The following is a 15912-nucleotide window of genomic DNA, read 5'->3' on the forward strand; positions in this document are numbered from 1 at the left end:
GAGGCTCACGATCCACTATTTGCGGAGTTAAGGGCAGAGGTGGCCAACCTTTTTTCTATTAAGGTGGAAAAATAACCATATATCACAGATTCAATAATATAATTAAATGATTGTAGTCACTATAATATCCTCCTTGTGCCGAATTTATCACTATGTTACGTTATCTGCACTGATCTTCGTCGGTATGTATTGCTTCAGCTATTATGGTATAGAGCGCAGATTGGAACTAATCGAACCAGCGCATGGGGCTGCGGTCGTCCATTCACAAATCCGGTGATTACGTTTACACCTGTCTTCCTAGCTTTGTGACCAATAGTCAATCTGCTTTATGCATATTGTGGACAGACGAGTAGACTTATGCAGTGCATGGCAAACGGTAATAACGATGAAAATAATAATACAAATATGGCACAAAAACAAATAAATAAATTAGTATCGTGGAAATCTTGCAGCGGCGTATTACAGATCAACCACAGTTGCAGAGTTGAACTAACTTCAGAGTAAACACATTTTAAATCTTATTTATTGTACATGTTTCAGGGCACCGAAAACATGGGATTATCTTAATCGATCTGAGGCGAAAGCATAATAACTTTAAGACCATAAGAGAAATTATGAAGAACTGTTTTAAAAGATCTGCTATTGCAGCTTGTAATGCCATCTCATTATCTAAGTCATAATTAATCCGCTGTGAAAGTAAAAATCTTATCGAAAACCAAATCAAGATGGCTCGTGGATACTTACTATCATTTGTATTAGTCATTATAATAAATACATTTCATTAATTATTGATATGCAAGACAACAAGAAATACAAGGTCCGTAATAGCGTGGATTTTAAAAGTAGTTTGACTACATCGATTACTTTATTACTAAATAGAATTTTAGTCCAAAATAAATAAAAACTTCGATTTATTACATTTATTGCAGCCATACAATCAACAGTATAAATAACATGTTTGCAATCACAGGTTAACTATTCATTTCTTATATTGCTGAAAAGTTTCGATGTTCAGGGAAACGTGTTTAACTCCTGAGTAAACTTGAAATTGTCACTATTGTATACTAGTAATTAAAGTAACATCGTAACGGAATAATTAATATTGTAAAATCGCTTTTCAAATACAAATTATGTTTTGTTACAAATATGAGAAAGGCGTATATTAACGTATATTAAGGCGTATATTAACCAGTGGCAGACTAGTCACAGAGGACTGAGACTTGCGATTACAGGCCGCAAAAATCGATCAATCTCATTCATAATTTACTTTTTCATCTTTTAATGTGTTTTAATAATTTTTAAGTTTTTATTTATTTTTAAGCACCGTCCTATCTCAGTATCCCATATTATTATGCGATAATAAAAATCATCGAACCAAACTTGATTGAAAATTTAATGTTTAGTATTAATAATTTACACTTATTATTACTATTATAATACGCTTAATAGAATCTGCATTCAGGAAAAATCATAAATCTGAAGATAACTGCGCAAATATAGATACAGCTATAAAACACACGAATGCGTAAAGCTAAAACGATAAGATAGCCTAAAAAGCCTTGAAATGATAGTACAAGCAATGTTAGAAATTGAAGCTAACAAGAGAGAGTAGAACAGTAGAACACGATCTGAAATTTTGCGAGAAACGGCAACAAAGTACGTATTGACAGTGTTTATTAGAACATTGTTATAGAAGACAGTCTAGTAAAAATGTCAACTACAACTTGTAAGTAAAAATTTAGGTAAGAACTCATAACTAACTTAAAAAGAGATTTATGTGAAGTGAGAAAGTGCTTATAAGTTAAATTAATATTTTTTATAACAATACCTTAATCACAAATACAAATTTAAAGATTATCTGACACAAAATAATATTTTTTAAAATATTTATTATTTTGTAATCAACAACTCTTTTACTTCGAAAAGCAATGAATTTGATAAGGTAGTAAAAGTCAACGGGAATGAAGTACAAGACATTAATAAAAAATTCATTTAGGTACAAGAGTTTCGAACGTTCAAACAATTGTAAATCGACTGATGGTGCTTTTATTATTTCGTACTTTATTTTACATACTTTAAAGTAAAAATATGACGTATATTTTACTATAATTCCCAAATTATGTTGTATATTTATTTATTTAAAATACTTTTTATACATTTTATGCATAACAGCGAACTTAATACCGAAGACATTCTTTACCAGTTAACCGCTAGGCGGTGCGAAGATAATATTAATAAAAATAGGTGAAACAAATAATATTAAAAAATAAAATAAAACAGAAAAATAAAATTAAGAGGGAAAATAATCACATGAAAACACCTTTTATAAATATAGTTATTGGTACTTCTTCCTATAATTATAAATAAAATACCACAATATATATTTAAATATCTACATATACCATTTATATAAATAATAATTAATGAAATCGAATTATCGTGATGATTCCTTCAACTTGTCAAGCAATAGCTTTCGGATCTTCGATTTAAACGCGCAACGATTCCTGATCATCCTAATATCCAGAGGGAGCAGGTTCCAGAGAAGAATATATTGTTGCGAAGGAGTGAGTAATGTTGGTACTATGGGGGACATCTAAGTAGACGATTGCTCGAGTAAGTGTTTTTTTGTGTGTACTGGCTACGAACTGGAATTATGATAAAGTATCAAGTAAAACAAAACCGCGTTGTAAATAAAGATTTCTATTCTGATGTACAAATAAAGTTAGCTTTTAGTTCCTTATATTTAAATACCAAAAGTAACTTTATTTTGATGAAAATCCTTTCATTTACTGAAACAAAAAAGAAAATACACGGAAAAAAGATCTTGCATATAAAAATCGAGAAGCGTTAGCATGTAATAATCATTATTATACGTAACCATATTAAAAACCATTTATTAGCAATTTGCTCCTGATTTTTTCATTCGATCGTGTTCTTAAAAACTATATCGAGTGGTAACTGTAACGCGCAAGTGAAGGGCGTATTATTCCTTTGATTGCAAATCGACAGCGATGGCCATAATTGGTCGACTTGACTTCGACCACATGACACTTGTGTGTTTCAAGTTTAATTGCACAAGAAAGGAGGTTGCACTTCAATTTATTTCCCGCGGTGAAGTAACAAACTTAAATAACGAGTGTTAAAAAAGAAAATTGGACAGATAAAAATAACCTAAGTAACAACTGAAAATTGCTGAAGAAAATTAAAGATAACAATTAGAAAATACACGAAATTCTTACCTAATATAATATCTCTAACATAATTAAAATAATAAATAATTATAAATTATGAAATTAATAATTATCATATCGGTTAATAAGTACAATTTTATTTGATTAATAAAAATTATGGATGATTGTGATAAAAAACCATCATCCATGATTTTCTTGTAGCAGATCCTTTTTGTTACAGCTAAGTACAACTGCGATGGCTATATTTGCCGCCAAACATAGTGTGCAGGCCGCTTTCAACCAGTGTTCAACAGTTGTCGTACTACGGCTGAAATGATGTGATGATTAGTGCACTCGTTTAAATCTTAATCGGGCTGAACAAGAAAAAACCTTTAACGGTTTAAATTCTTTTTAAAGTGATTTTGACAATGAAATGTAACTTTTGATATCTATTAAAAGTTTAATTTCCTACCTCTAAATTTTTCTCTGAAGAACATACTGAAGTGACTAATAGAGTGAGAGATTGCCATCATAAGCTAGATTTATGAGATGGGAAAAAATTAAATCATAATAGAAGCTGTCTAAATATGCACACACCACCAGCGTATGTTCTCTGCCGCCAAAAAGTAACATGTTAGTATTATTGTGTTGTGGATTTGTCATAATTTTTGGAATGTATAATGTTAAGCGAAAGCCCAGTTCATCACAGAAGTGTTTCATACAATTCATAGCAAAAAGCGCGAACGTCTGTCAAAAACTGTCAAAACTTTAGTACACTTTAAGAGAGATGTCCACAGTTGTTTGTATATCACGTCATTTACATCATTCATCAATTGTTCTATATAACTACTATATACTAATTCTATAAAATATACTTATGTAAAAAATGGTGTATTACAAATTGCCTTTCGAAGTAGAGATGCTAGTTAAAAATAATTTTAAACCAAAAAAACAACCCATAACCAAATAAACGACGCGCCAAGTTCAGTATAAAGAAAGTAGTTAAGTTATTAAAAAATCGTAACAACTTTTACTCCCTGTTTTACATTTCCGAAAATGAGTTTGAAACAATCATATATATTCAAAACGGTATACGTAATTCAAAAGCTATGGTTAAATGTAACAACATGTAATTATTTTAAATAACAACATGGATACGAAAGTAAAAAAAAAACATAACTTATGGAAAAGTACCACAACACCTTTAACTCAATTAAAAAAATGAAGGTGAGAGCAATTAGGTAAATGGTGTAGATTATCCTCTAGAAAGATCGAAACACAAGGTTATCTGCGTAGTTTTTGATAAAGATAGGACAAATGTTTATTATTGAGATGCGAATTTTATGAACACTGTATAAAATTAAACAACATTACACTTGTATATTTTTATGGGATTATTATAAATATATTACAACTACAAAACTTGTTTATTAACCTAACCATTTGTGGTTGCACAGTTTTGTAAGAAAAAAAGCAGGTGAAAAGGTGAAAATTTTCACTTTTTGTTCAATTTTTCCCTGTCGACCTTTACATTCAATGCAAATAGAGGTGAGCAGACGAATACTCTGTATCTTTGTCTCTAAAATTGGTAAAGGTTTAAAAAAATAAATATAACCGGAAATTTTGAACAAAATTGAAATCATCATTGAATGGATTTAAAACTGGTCTTACAAGAATGTTTCTATATAGCTCTGCCAAACTTTCTATCTAATTGAAATGTGCGGCAAAATCTGGGGAAAATAAATCATGTTTTATAGCTTTGTTTGAACTCTTGATTGTAACTAATAATAGTTATTTAAAAACTAAATGACCATCATTGGCATACACATAGTGGTTCCCCAAGTATTGTTTCTGTGTATTCAATTTTGTGTTCCAATAAATTAAATCGTTTGTCTCGGCAAGTTATTAATGACTTTAAGCTACAAATACGTTATTACATTACGATATTTATACAAAGCGTAGCATGGATAACAATTAATGATAATTTAAATTTGAATAAGGTAATTTTCAATCATCAGGATAAAAATATCCTCGTTCAATATTTATATAGAGTTTCAAAATGCACAAAACAGGATGATTTTGCTAAATAAACTTACAAAATTGTATTACAATATCATTATTAATAATAATAATGGTAAACCACTTTTGTGCGTCAGAAGTAAAGAAAAAATCTAATGTTAAAATATTCCCAATAAGTTAAGGCGTAGAGATACGACTTTAAATAACAGTTTGACAGCATTGGACAGAGGTCAAATGTGTGGATGAAGCACTCGAAAGACGAATTGTATGCTTAATGTAGAAGCTTTGTTTAACTTTAACCGCATAAAATAGTTATCTTACTTTTAATATGCCTCCTATACATCGCGACGTTTGAACACCATTGATAAAATAAATGAAATTATAGATCTTTTATAACTTTTTGCGTATGCCTGATGGCTCTATTATTATTCGATTTATAAAAAAATCTACATGACTATAAATAATACTCTGCTGAAATCCAATTACTACAAGGTATATTTTATAAGGAAGTCGACGACAGAAATATAATTAACAGATCTTTTTGTGTAGCTGAGATTGAAGTAAATATAAAAAAAATTCTCTGTACATAGATTATAGACATCTCATACAAAACTGTTTTTTCTTAAACATTATTAACGCAACAATAACCCCGAGTTCATATTTGAGAATGAACGTAAAGAAATTTTGCATAAAAGTCTTAAAGTTAATTATTTATGCCTACTTTGTTCAAAACAAGTGTTCATTACATATTAATCAAGTATAATTAAAAAAAATATTTTAGAAATTTTCGTTTCTTTTGGCCGGAGGTGAAATTTCTTAGTACGTCTTTTATTACAGTTAATTTCGGTCAATGTCTATGTGCTTTACATTTAATTAACACTGCCGTACATTAATTAAAATACTTTTGACCGCAGGAATAAAATATTTACTTTTTAAAGGTTGCATTAACCTTCGATCCGGTTACAATTAAAAGCGAAATCCGAGCACTCTCGAAACCGATCGCCCCCATAAACAAATATACGCAATTATATCTCTTCGAGTAATTATAACCAATTTATTGGAGTTTCTCAAACCCAAACAGTCAGAGTTTCCTTAATGAAACCGATAAGAGGCAACGCCAGCTTAAAGTGAACCAGTTCGCTAAATAATGAGCAATAAACAGTTCACAGCGCACGTATAAAAATAATTGTATTGAAAAAAAAATAAAAAATCGTATTACATATCTCACGAGAGAAAAGAGAAATTCATTATTTTTTTAAACTAATTATTTTTTATTGTCAATTCAATTTGTGCATCAGCAAATTTGAAAAGCAACTTAAACCTTAAAAACATTTAAAATTCATTTTAACTATATACATACATGTATGTATATATATATATATATACACACATATATATATATATATATATGTCCAACTTTGAATGAGGTCAATCGGCGAATGCAACTCGGCTGGGCCGCTGTCAGAACAACATCTCGTCCAATATCCCTCGGTGTCTTAAGACGAAGGTCTAAGATCAATGTATTTTACCAACGACGACTTATGGCAGTTAATATTGTTTTCACTTCGGGCCTAGTCGATCAACGTCCATAAAGAGGGCTATGCTTGGGATTTTTCTATGAGGTCGAATCTGTAATGATAAGATCTGTTGACGAACGAAAGTAATTGTTATAGCCCTACAGATTGGCATGTTAGTGGCAATGATAAGGCCACTTAGCTCGCAGAACAGATGTCCTCTGGGACCATAAGGTTCTGGAGAGCTCAGCACCAACGGAAAAGCAGCGCAGTTGGAAAGGCGATGGACTTCCTACGGCTGAAATCATGATGATGATGAAGAAGAAAATCGTATTTATATGTTCACTTCTATAGCACGTCGCATATCTTCATAAGGTTTTTACTTTATTTATATATTTAATGTTACATAAAACTTTGTGTGATTTTTATTAATACAAATAACGGATCGTGGAGTTTTCACTTGGGTCTTTCACAAGTGTGTTTTTCGAAATAATTTTGCACAGTGGAAACAAAAAGTGAGTCATCCGATACGGCCACGCTTTTTTCAAAACCGGACTCAATCGATCTTTATCCTTTGTTTTACTCTACTGTCCGACGTGCCAAACAAATTGTCGGGCAATATACACTAGTCGATTTTATTCACACGAAGACCCTTCACAACAGATAAGTACCCCGAAATCTGAACATAGTCACTTACATATCACTGTTTAGTTACTGATATATGGTTCGCATCTTCATAGTAAACACAGCATCGTGAAAGACGTAGGCGTATATATAAAACACGCGTCGAAAAATATTTATAAATAATAACATATCAAGTTACAAATATATTAATACCTCTAACAAAACGAAATTGATAATACTTTCAAAACAATGTTTCATTATCTACTATTATATATTTACCAGTTACAAAAAAGAGAATGTCTATTGTTAAATTATATTTGATAGAGATAATAGCAAGTTATAGCCTATGTTTACGAGAGCCATGTTTTTTTCAAATTTCCCAAGTCAACGATCTCTACAGTGTAACTTAATATTATAAGCACAAGTGAAAGGATAACTTGTTGCCGGCGAACCTTCTCCGGCTGTTTTCTTTTAGTACTTCCCGCTTCTCTAATTAATTTGCAAAAATAATAACAATTAAAAAAAAGTCTTTTACCATTTCATGGCTTGATCAAAAACGAATATAAATTCGATTTAAAATTGATGTACAACTTTCTAAATTCAGTTTTATCGCAGTCTCAGTTATTTTTGCAATTTAACTATATCAATAAGTAATTCGTTGCTTTATAACAACGTCTTTGTTACTTACAAAGGTAACCACATCTGAAGTTATTAAATTTATTTTTGAATATATTTATCTTGTACCAGTTCCGAGCTGTATTTGCATTTATGGAAATAAGTAACGGTGTTTGAACATCGTCAATTTTCAAAACTAATGTTTTGAGGATTTGTTATTCGATATCGGTATTTTTGACGTTCAAATCTATGACTTAATCTTGGAGATAAGACTGGGTGTTCAAAGTTGTACATTATGACAACTTTATTAACATGCTAAAACAGGGCTAAGTTTTATTCTGAATAACGAAAAAATATAATAAAATGTACACTTCTACTGCCTAGGACGGCATCGCGGGTTCCGCTATTTGAAAACATGCTTCGTTGTCATACCGAGGGGCACAAATTACTATTTTTTGCCATGTCCGCGCAATACTAAAAACAACCAACGTAAATTGTAAAAAAAAATTGTTCTTACGCATCTTGTAACGTTCAATTATTTCAAAACCAAAAATAAAAAAATTAAAGTGCAAAAAGGGAAATATTTTCTACTTTTGAAAACTATAATTTGTCTTGCTTTTTGGTAACTTTTAACAATGTTATGTATACCTACCAACGAATTGATGCGCAATGAAGGTTTATACATACAGTAAATAGTTTTTTTTTTACAATGATAGATATTTCTTTATAATTTCTGCATTAAAATGTACGTAGGGCCTGGTCCTTAAGTGAACAACTATTTCTAACTTATTTATGATTTATTTTAAGTCTGCAAAACATAAGGCACTATTGTGACTTTTGATAAATAATAAAATTGGTTAAATAAGCTAAACTTTAGCGAAAACTTAACAAACATTAAATTCCATTTAAACATAAAAAGAGTTACTCTTTATGCAATAACCCAAAATGATACAACGTTGACACTTGAACCTTTAAGACGTAGCACCCCATTACGGTAATCGGGGACGAGTGACACTTACCTCGTCCGATTCGGACAAAGCCGACGGATAAATAAGGCCAATGGGGCCCGTTCGGAAGTACCGCGTATATTACGTGATCGGTTACGTACATTTGTGTAATGTTGGTTTATGAACGTTTTTGACGCGCCCGATGTCTTTAAATACAACGCCTGCTCAATGTTGATACTTGTAAATAAATCACATATTAAAAAAAGTTAAGATTTTATATTATCATTTTTTAACAAAACAAATACTATATTTTATGGTTTCTTATGTGGGTAGTTCCGCGGCCATACCACAGATTTCTGCAAGCTTTTACAATTATTGAGCACATTAGAAATACTGTCTTTTCTCCTATGAAAACAGACTAAAGACGAAAATTTTAAATAACTACTTATTTAAATTTTTGAGTATGACCGCATTATACCGATTAGTATTTGCATCTAAAATAACTATATCAAATATAACCATTTCTCTTCTCTTTACGTATTAGTACAGTCTGGTAAAACCTTTTCATTAATATTTATTATTTACAAATATGTTATTCACAGATATCCGTTTAACAATTAGCCAACAACTATGAAATATTTGTTTATCGATGAATAACGTAAAAAAAAAGTTTTTTTCGTTTAAATAAGTCTAAGTACTTTTGTCATAGCAAAACTAAAATTTGTTAAAGATGGGGTATTTTATACGGTGCATAACTAATTCCTTTCCAAAGTATCAAGAAGTGGCAGCCACAGATCTCTGTAGATAATAATTATTCTTATGCAAGCTACACTTTCACTACGCGGCTCGCTTTGTTTACAACATTGTATCGGAATAGAACTAGTTTCTTTACTTATTGACCGATATTTTCATATATTAAGGATTTTATAGTTTAACGACTACCACTTTTAGCCTTTCAGTTGTGGGACAGGATATAAGCCTCCCAATTGATTTGCAATAGGATCAATAGGATGACCTGCTTACAGCGTTTTCTGATGACTTGAAATAGGTCGTACAGGTCTACCTTATTAGTAGACATCCCACGCCACGCTTACCGCTCTGTGGTCTCCAATCCAGAACCTTAAGACCTATATTATATGAAAGACGAGTAATTAATATGTATGCGAAAGAAAGCGGTCACTAGCTTTTTGCAGTTTTTATTTTATTTTAATTTCAGTTAAGTAAATTCAAAAAAATTATTTTGTGTGGTAAATTTTTATTGCAAGGAAAGTCGTGTCAACGTTCACGAGCATAATATAAAGGGCCGTAAATGATGCAAACGATAATAAAATTTATATATTTGCTAAATGCAAAAGCAATAAGTAACAACATGTAGTAATTCACACCAACCATAGCATAAATATAAAATTTAATATTAACATGTTAAACAACAAAGGCTGTAAGTTTTTTTTAAAGCAAATGACGTGAGCGGGGCTTTCTTTACATTGTATATGAAACGCCCTGACACTTCTGGCAGTATAAAGTCTGCGGGCACAATAAATAATTTATTTTAATACGTAGTAATCCTTTTAAACTTTTATTCGTCGTTATTTATTATATTAGGGAGGACCGGAAAGTAATGTCGCTTTCTTAAGTTAAATTCACTTGACTACATTATTAAGTTTTTATTTCTAATCAATTTTGCTATCTAGTATACAATGTCTTTCAAGTAATGAGCTATCAAATGAGAATTAAATATCGACATGCGCACAAACGATATTACTTTCCGGTCCTCATAATACATCGTTATTTCTGCAAACAATTTTGGAAAGGACGTACCATACATTATTTGTCGTGTTTTTAGTAGAAAGCACTGGCATCAAACATTTTTTTTAAAAATGATAATCATAAATGTGTTCTTTACGAGCTATTTGCCAAATTCAACTCAATATACACCAAAGGTTTTTATCTTTTATAAAAATATAAAAATTAAAAGCTATAAAACATAAAAAATACTTGAATAAGGTGAAAGAGTAACTAAAAAGCGTTTAATCACTATAAAGCCTCATAAATCAATTACTTATTTGCTAAAGAAAAATACATTTATCGTTTTTACACATCATTTTTTAAAATATTATTGCAATACAACTTTCTTTTGTTCATAAAAACCGTTAAATGGTTTTAATAATTTAATAAGCGTATACAAATTTGACCGCTAGGCCGACGTGACTAGCTTCGTATTTTTAGGTCACGCGACATGGCATACAGGCGATACACCGTCTAATATTAAAACAAAGCAGTTAATCACTGAATTATAGATAATAAATTATCTTAAATTTATGAAACCTGTCAAATAAAACGATAGAGTATACGTTATGTTTTAGAAAGGAAGTATGAAGACATGGTCATTTAATATTATGATATGTGTACGTCAAACCATAAAAAGAAAAGTTTCTTCGATGTATGAGAGTATTTTATCATGTATGTAATCTTACTAGTTGATAATATCCTAACAATATTCTCATACCGGTTTTCTGCAATTTTTCATTCATAACCTCACTCAATTTTGAGACATCTTATAGGCACATACCATATATACCTGAACTGACATTTTGACATTTTAAATGTTTTGTCACTTATAAGGGAACTCAACAGAGCCGTTAATTTCGTAAAATTAAAAAAAAAATACATTAAAACTTGCTACGGCAAGTTTTAATGTATTTTTAACTAATGTGTACAGCTGGTGTAACTAAATAAATAAGCGAAACTAAACAAAATAACTAAATAATCAGTCAAAAATTAAACTTGTAATCGTTTCATAAAATTCGTGGTGAATCAATAAATAACTAGAAATCTCTTATATACAAATAGATTTCAATAAATAATTTAAAAAGAACTTATTTGTAAAAGACAAGGAAAAAATATATATTAAGATTAATCGGATTATTGGAACGTTGACCAAATGAAAGGCAAGCTAAGCCTTTTTCACTCTACTTTCTGTTGCGTAACGCATTTTGTGAACATTTTCCTAGACTAGAAATTGAAACAGAATAAAAGGCAGTTGCGGTTTCGTTATATAATGTAATACTTGATCATTTTGATCGATCTCTGTAAATACAACAATACGACAATAGTCTGAACGTTAATTTTTTATTTAATAATGTAAAAAGATACTAACGTTAAACAGTGGTACGAATAAAATTAGCAAAATAATTACATTGGATTCCGCATGTCATCAAGGCTCATTATCGTGACATAATAATTACACTATGTATCCCAATTAATAGATTTAAATACTTAACTAAATGTAACAAAGGTTCAATTTCAAGTTCAAACTAAAAAAAAAACATTTGTGATCAATTATAAAATTAAAAAAGAGACGTTACAAGTAAAAAATAACAATAGTTTTTTTTTAATTCTCATTTGAATCGCCAGGATGTTTTGTTCACTATATGTTTTTTTCATGTTTACTGAGCGCAGACAGTTGAGAGAGAGACTGCCGCCCTTTAATACGGATCTTTCTTCTCCCAGCAAGTAAATACAGTTAAAATTTATTTATAAAAATATATTTTATGATTATTACTAAATTGTACATTCATTTCTATATTAAATATCTTATACTTCATTTGAAGCCGCTGCCCAAGCGCTAAAGACTGCCTAGAGGTTTAAAACAATTTGCCGAAACAGCTTTATATTTTCAAGGTTCTAATAACAACATATAATATAATGATGAAAATTGTTCTTGTGATCTAAATTGTATATTTCTTCAGAATAATTCGAATCTTCAGATTAAAGTTATTTTTCACAACGTGTTGAAAAAATATAATTTAAAATGCACGTAATTTGTTCAAGTCAACTCAAGGTTACATTTTTTAAAAGGATGTTCTTAATGTATCCGTATTTTATCGTTAATGTATTTCTTGGTTGTAAAGCTCTCGTAGCCCAGCGGTAAAGGACTGAGAATTGGGATCGTAGATCGCGGATTCGATTCCGATTACAGTAGACTATATGTCTTTAATTATATAAGATTGCCACTGCTCACGCAGAAGTTTACAGAGGATGGGCAGCAGTGTCCCCTGCGTACCATAAAACCACACCGCGATTGCCAATCCGCCCGCGAAGCGTTGGAATTATGGTATATCCTCCATCGATTTCCTTAGGGGAGGCCTTGCAGTGGACGTCTATTTTAAAATTTTTATCGCTTTTACAACTACCTATAGGGTTAACATAGTATTTTGCTTTATGTTATTATTTTTTCATATTCACCAGTGATCATACACTTATTGTAGATCGTGTAAAGAATCAAACATAAAATTTTATTTTAAACTAAAACCTATGAGTATAACGAGTATATTGAAATGTTACTATTTAAGCAGTGTATTTACTGATCATGTTTGTTAATCGGTAAAATAAATCGCGACATTAAAAATGTTGAGAATCATTCTTAGGCAGAACACTGTCTCGAAAAAACTCAATGACAAGCATTCGTATCACCAGTAACCAACTATAAGATATGTTATTACATTCATCGGAAAAATATTCACAATTTTTTTACTGCGACCACACCGGTAGCGCTTTTCCTTCAAACATATTATTACGGTTACACTACAATCTTTTCATACGCACGCGGTTACGTAAACCGATAGTTAAATTCACATTAACGACGTAATACCACGATTTAAAAATAGGGTCACTTTTATTATAATAAGGTAATACGTATTTGATTATAGAAATGGTAGAAAATAAAGAAAATTGTTGCAGAAATCGGTTAAATTACAAAACGTTGATTGTAGGCGCTTTGCAAAGTTTCATTGAAAATCATTACATACAAATTTCTTCTTTGTACGTTACTTCGGAATATTTTCTAAAAATGTACTACATAAGCCATATACACACATTTTCATCTTTTCGTGTTAGATATTAAATCAATATATATATTCCTTCGCCATTATATATATCACCTCTATAGCTTAGGGCAACGCCGATAGATGGCGCTTGTAATTTCCGCGTATTGTAAGTAAAACAGGGAATTAACAACGAAACTACATATAAATAAATAATTTATAGGTATTATCTCTGTAATAATTACCAATCGATTTATCTTGACGTTTTTCCAGTTGTCACTGTAAAAATTTCTCACGCTGCCGCCATTGTTGCAAGCTGTCAAATGTCAAATCGACTTACCTGTGTGAGCCCAAGCCGATAGCTGGTGACGTCAAGGTCCAAAGCGAGCAGCATGTCGTCCACAATCTGACGGTCGGATAGTGCAGCGGTCTGTTGGGCATTTTCTTGTGTTTCGCTTTCAGAAGTGGCCAAAAGCCGGTACCTGGTGTAAAATAATCGAATAATTTCTATCTTATCTTGATACGTGTATTTATCAACTAAAACTTACAAGAAAAACAAGCGTCGATTATAAAAACTATTCCAAATCTTTTGTGAACATCATTATAATTTCTGTCGTATGATAATAGCTGGGTATGGGCTCCCACCATAGATTCCTATAAAACGAATTCGTTATTCCTCATCGTCCGATGACTTTAAGAAGAACGACTGTATGCCAAGTGTTCGAATGTTCATATGTGCAATTTATGCCATAGTGTGTGTTATGGACATCACTAAATATCAATGCCATGGACTCTAACATTCTTTACGTAGGGAAACTGGTGGTGAATTAGATAGAGGAATTTTTGGATTCTATTAAAATATTTAATTCCTACTTGGGCACACACTGAAAAAGTACCTTGATGTACAGGCATCTTTATATTCCTTCGCAATTGTTAACGCGTTCTAACCTCAACTACTTCTTTTACTTGGTACTTCAGAGAGTATTTTTAATAGAAAAAAATTGTGAGGCCTTGGCTTTTTAATTAACTTTTTTCCGAAAACACAGTTTGCTAGGATTGTCTGAAACACGTAACGTTAAAGTTTATATGCCGTAGAAATATTCCACAAACAGTAGCGTCAGCGCCTTTGTTTTTACAATTATGTTTAATATTTCCGTTTTGTTTTTGTTTCTGCATGTCACAGTCTTTACTGAGCTAAGTTACTCGAGTCTCTTAAACTATATCCTAAATAAATCCTAAACAAATTTTAACTAAATTAAAGTGAACTAATTACAATTTTTCTAGTATTTTATAAATATTAGTATCTTGTTTGTTTTTACAACACCCTAACAAATAGACAGTATTTAGCATTACGGTTCGTGCAACCACTTCCTAATCCCTACACCATATCGCCATCCTTAGGGTGTATGCCAGTATCTGCGCCTGATGTGAATCAGGTACAAGATGATTCTCTGTTTCAGGATAATCTTCCCAAAGTAAGAACTTAGGAAGTACTTAGCACTGTTACCTTAAAATTAAAAAAAAAAATACTAATATCAGCTTGGATATTATCAAAAAAATGTATATTTTTTTAAATTAAAATCAAGACTTTAACTTTAAAGAATATATCAAACAATGCAATTTTCGTATAAATATATCTAGATTATTTTAAAGAATGTATAAAACAGATAATTGTTCTTTGGTTAACTTACCGCCTTGCAAATTCAGATAGCGGCATATGTTCAGGGAAGCCTTGTTTGTACAATCTGGCTGCATCCAGCAATTGGAATCCACGGAACTAAAAAAAAAAATACAATGAATGATTTGTCTGGTAATATCTTTGTGTTATATATTGTATTAATATCGATTAAAGTCAGTTTCAATGTTAAATGGTTACTAAACATACCGTTTCGTAAAACCAAAGACCAGATACCATAATATAATCTTTTAAGAGTTTTACAATGGCATGGCAAAAGTCATTTAGTATTAAGTGGAGATATTTACACCTTGTATGTCACTAGACGTGACACCAAAAACACGGAGGTTAAATGAACGAAACGATTACAGTTAATATTCTTCATCACCGATTATAGATCACCATCATCATTTCAGCTACAGAACGTTTACTGCTTTACAATAGGTCCCGTTGGAAGCGCTTGAATCCGGCGCCCGGTCTGTCCTTGGACATCTAAATAATGTATAAATTAGTAAATAAATTAAA

General features: G+C 30.9%; 1 protein-coding gene across 2 annotated transcripts in view; it reads right to left on the reverse strand.

The window, feature by feature from the left end:
- Positions 1-15912, reverse strand: part of Mhcl (Myosin heavy chain-like) — a 253705-nt gene that overhangs the window by 99191 nt on the left and 138602 nt on the right. For both annotated transcript variants that reach the window (XM_068767408.1, XM_068767409.1), the window contains 2 exons: positions 15404-15489; positions 14053-14194 (listed from right to left, as the gene is read on the reverse strand). In XM_068767408.1, coding sequence (XP_068623509.1) covers positions 14053-14194; positions 15404-15489 — 228 coding nt within the window. The remainder of the gene's footprint in view (positions 1-14052; positions 14195-15403; positions 15490-15912) is intronic.

Source organism: Battus philenor, unplaced genomic scaffold (genome assembly GCF_028537555.1).
Source record: "Battus philenor isolate CCGP_79_NKW_IND1 unplaced genomic scaffold, ilBatPhil1.0.hap1 SCAF_23, whole genome shotgun sequence".
NCBI lineage: Eukaryota > Metazoa > Arthropoda > Insecta > Lepidoptera > Papilionidae > Battus > Battus philenor.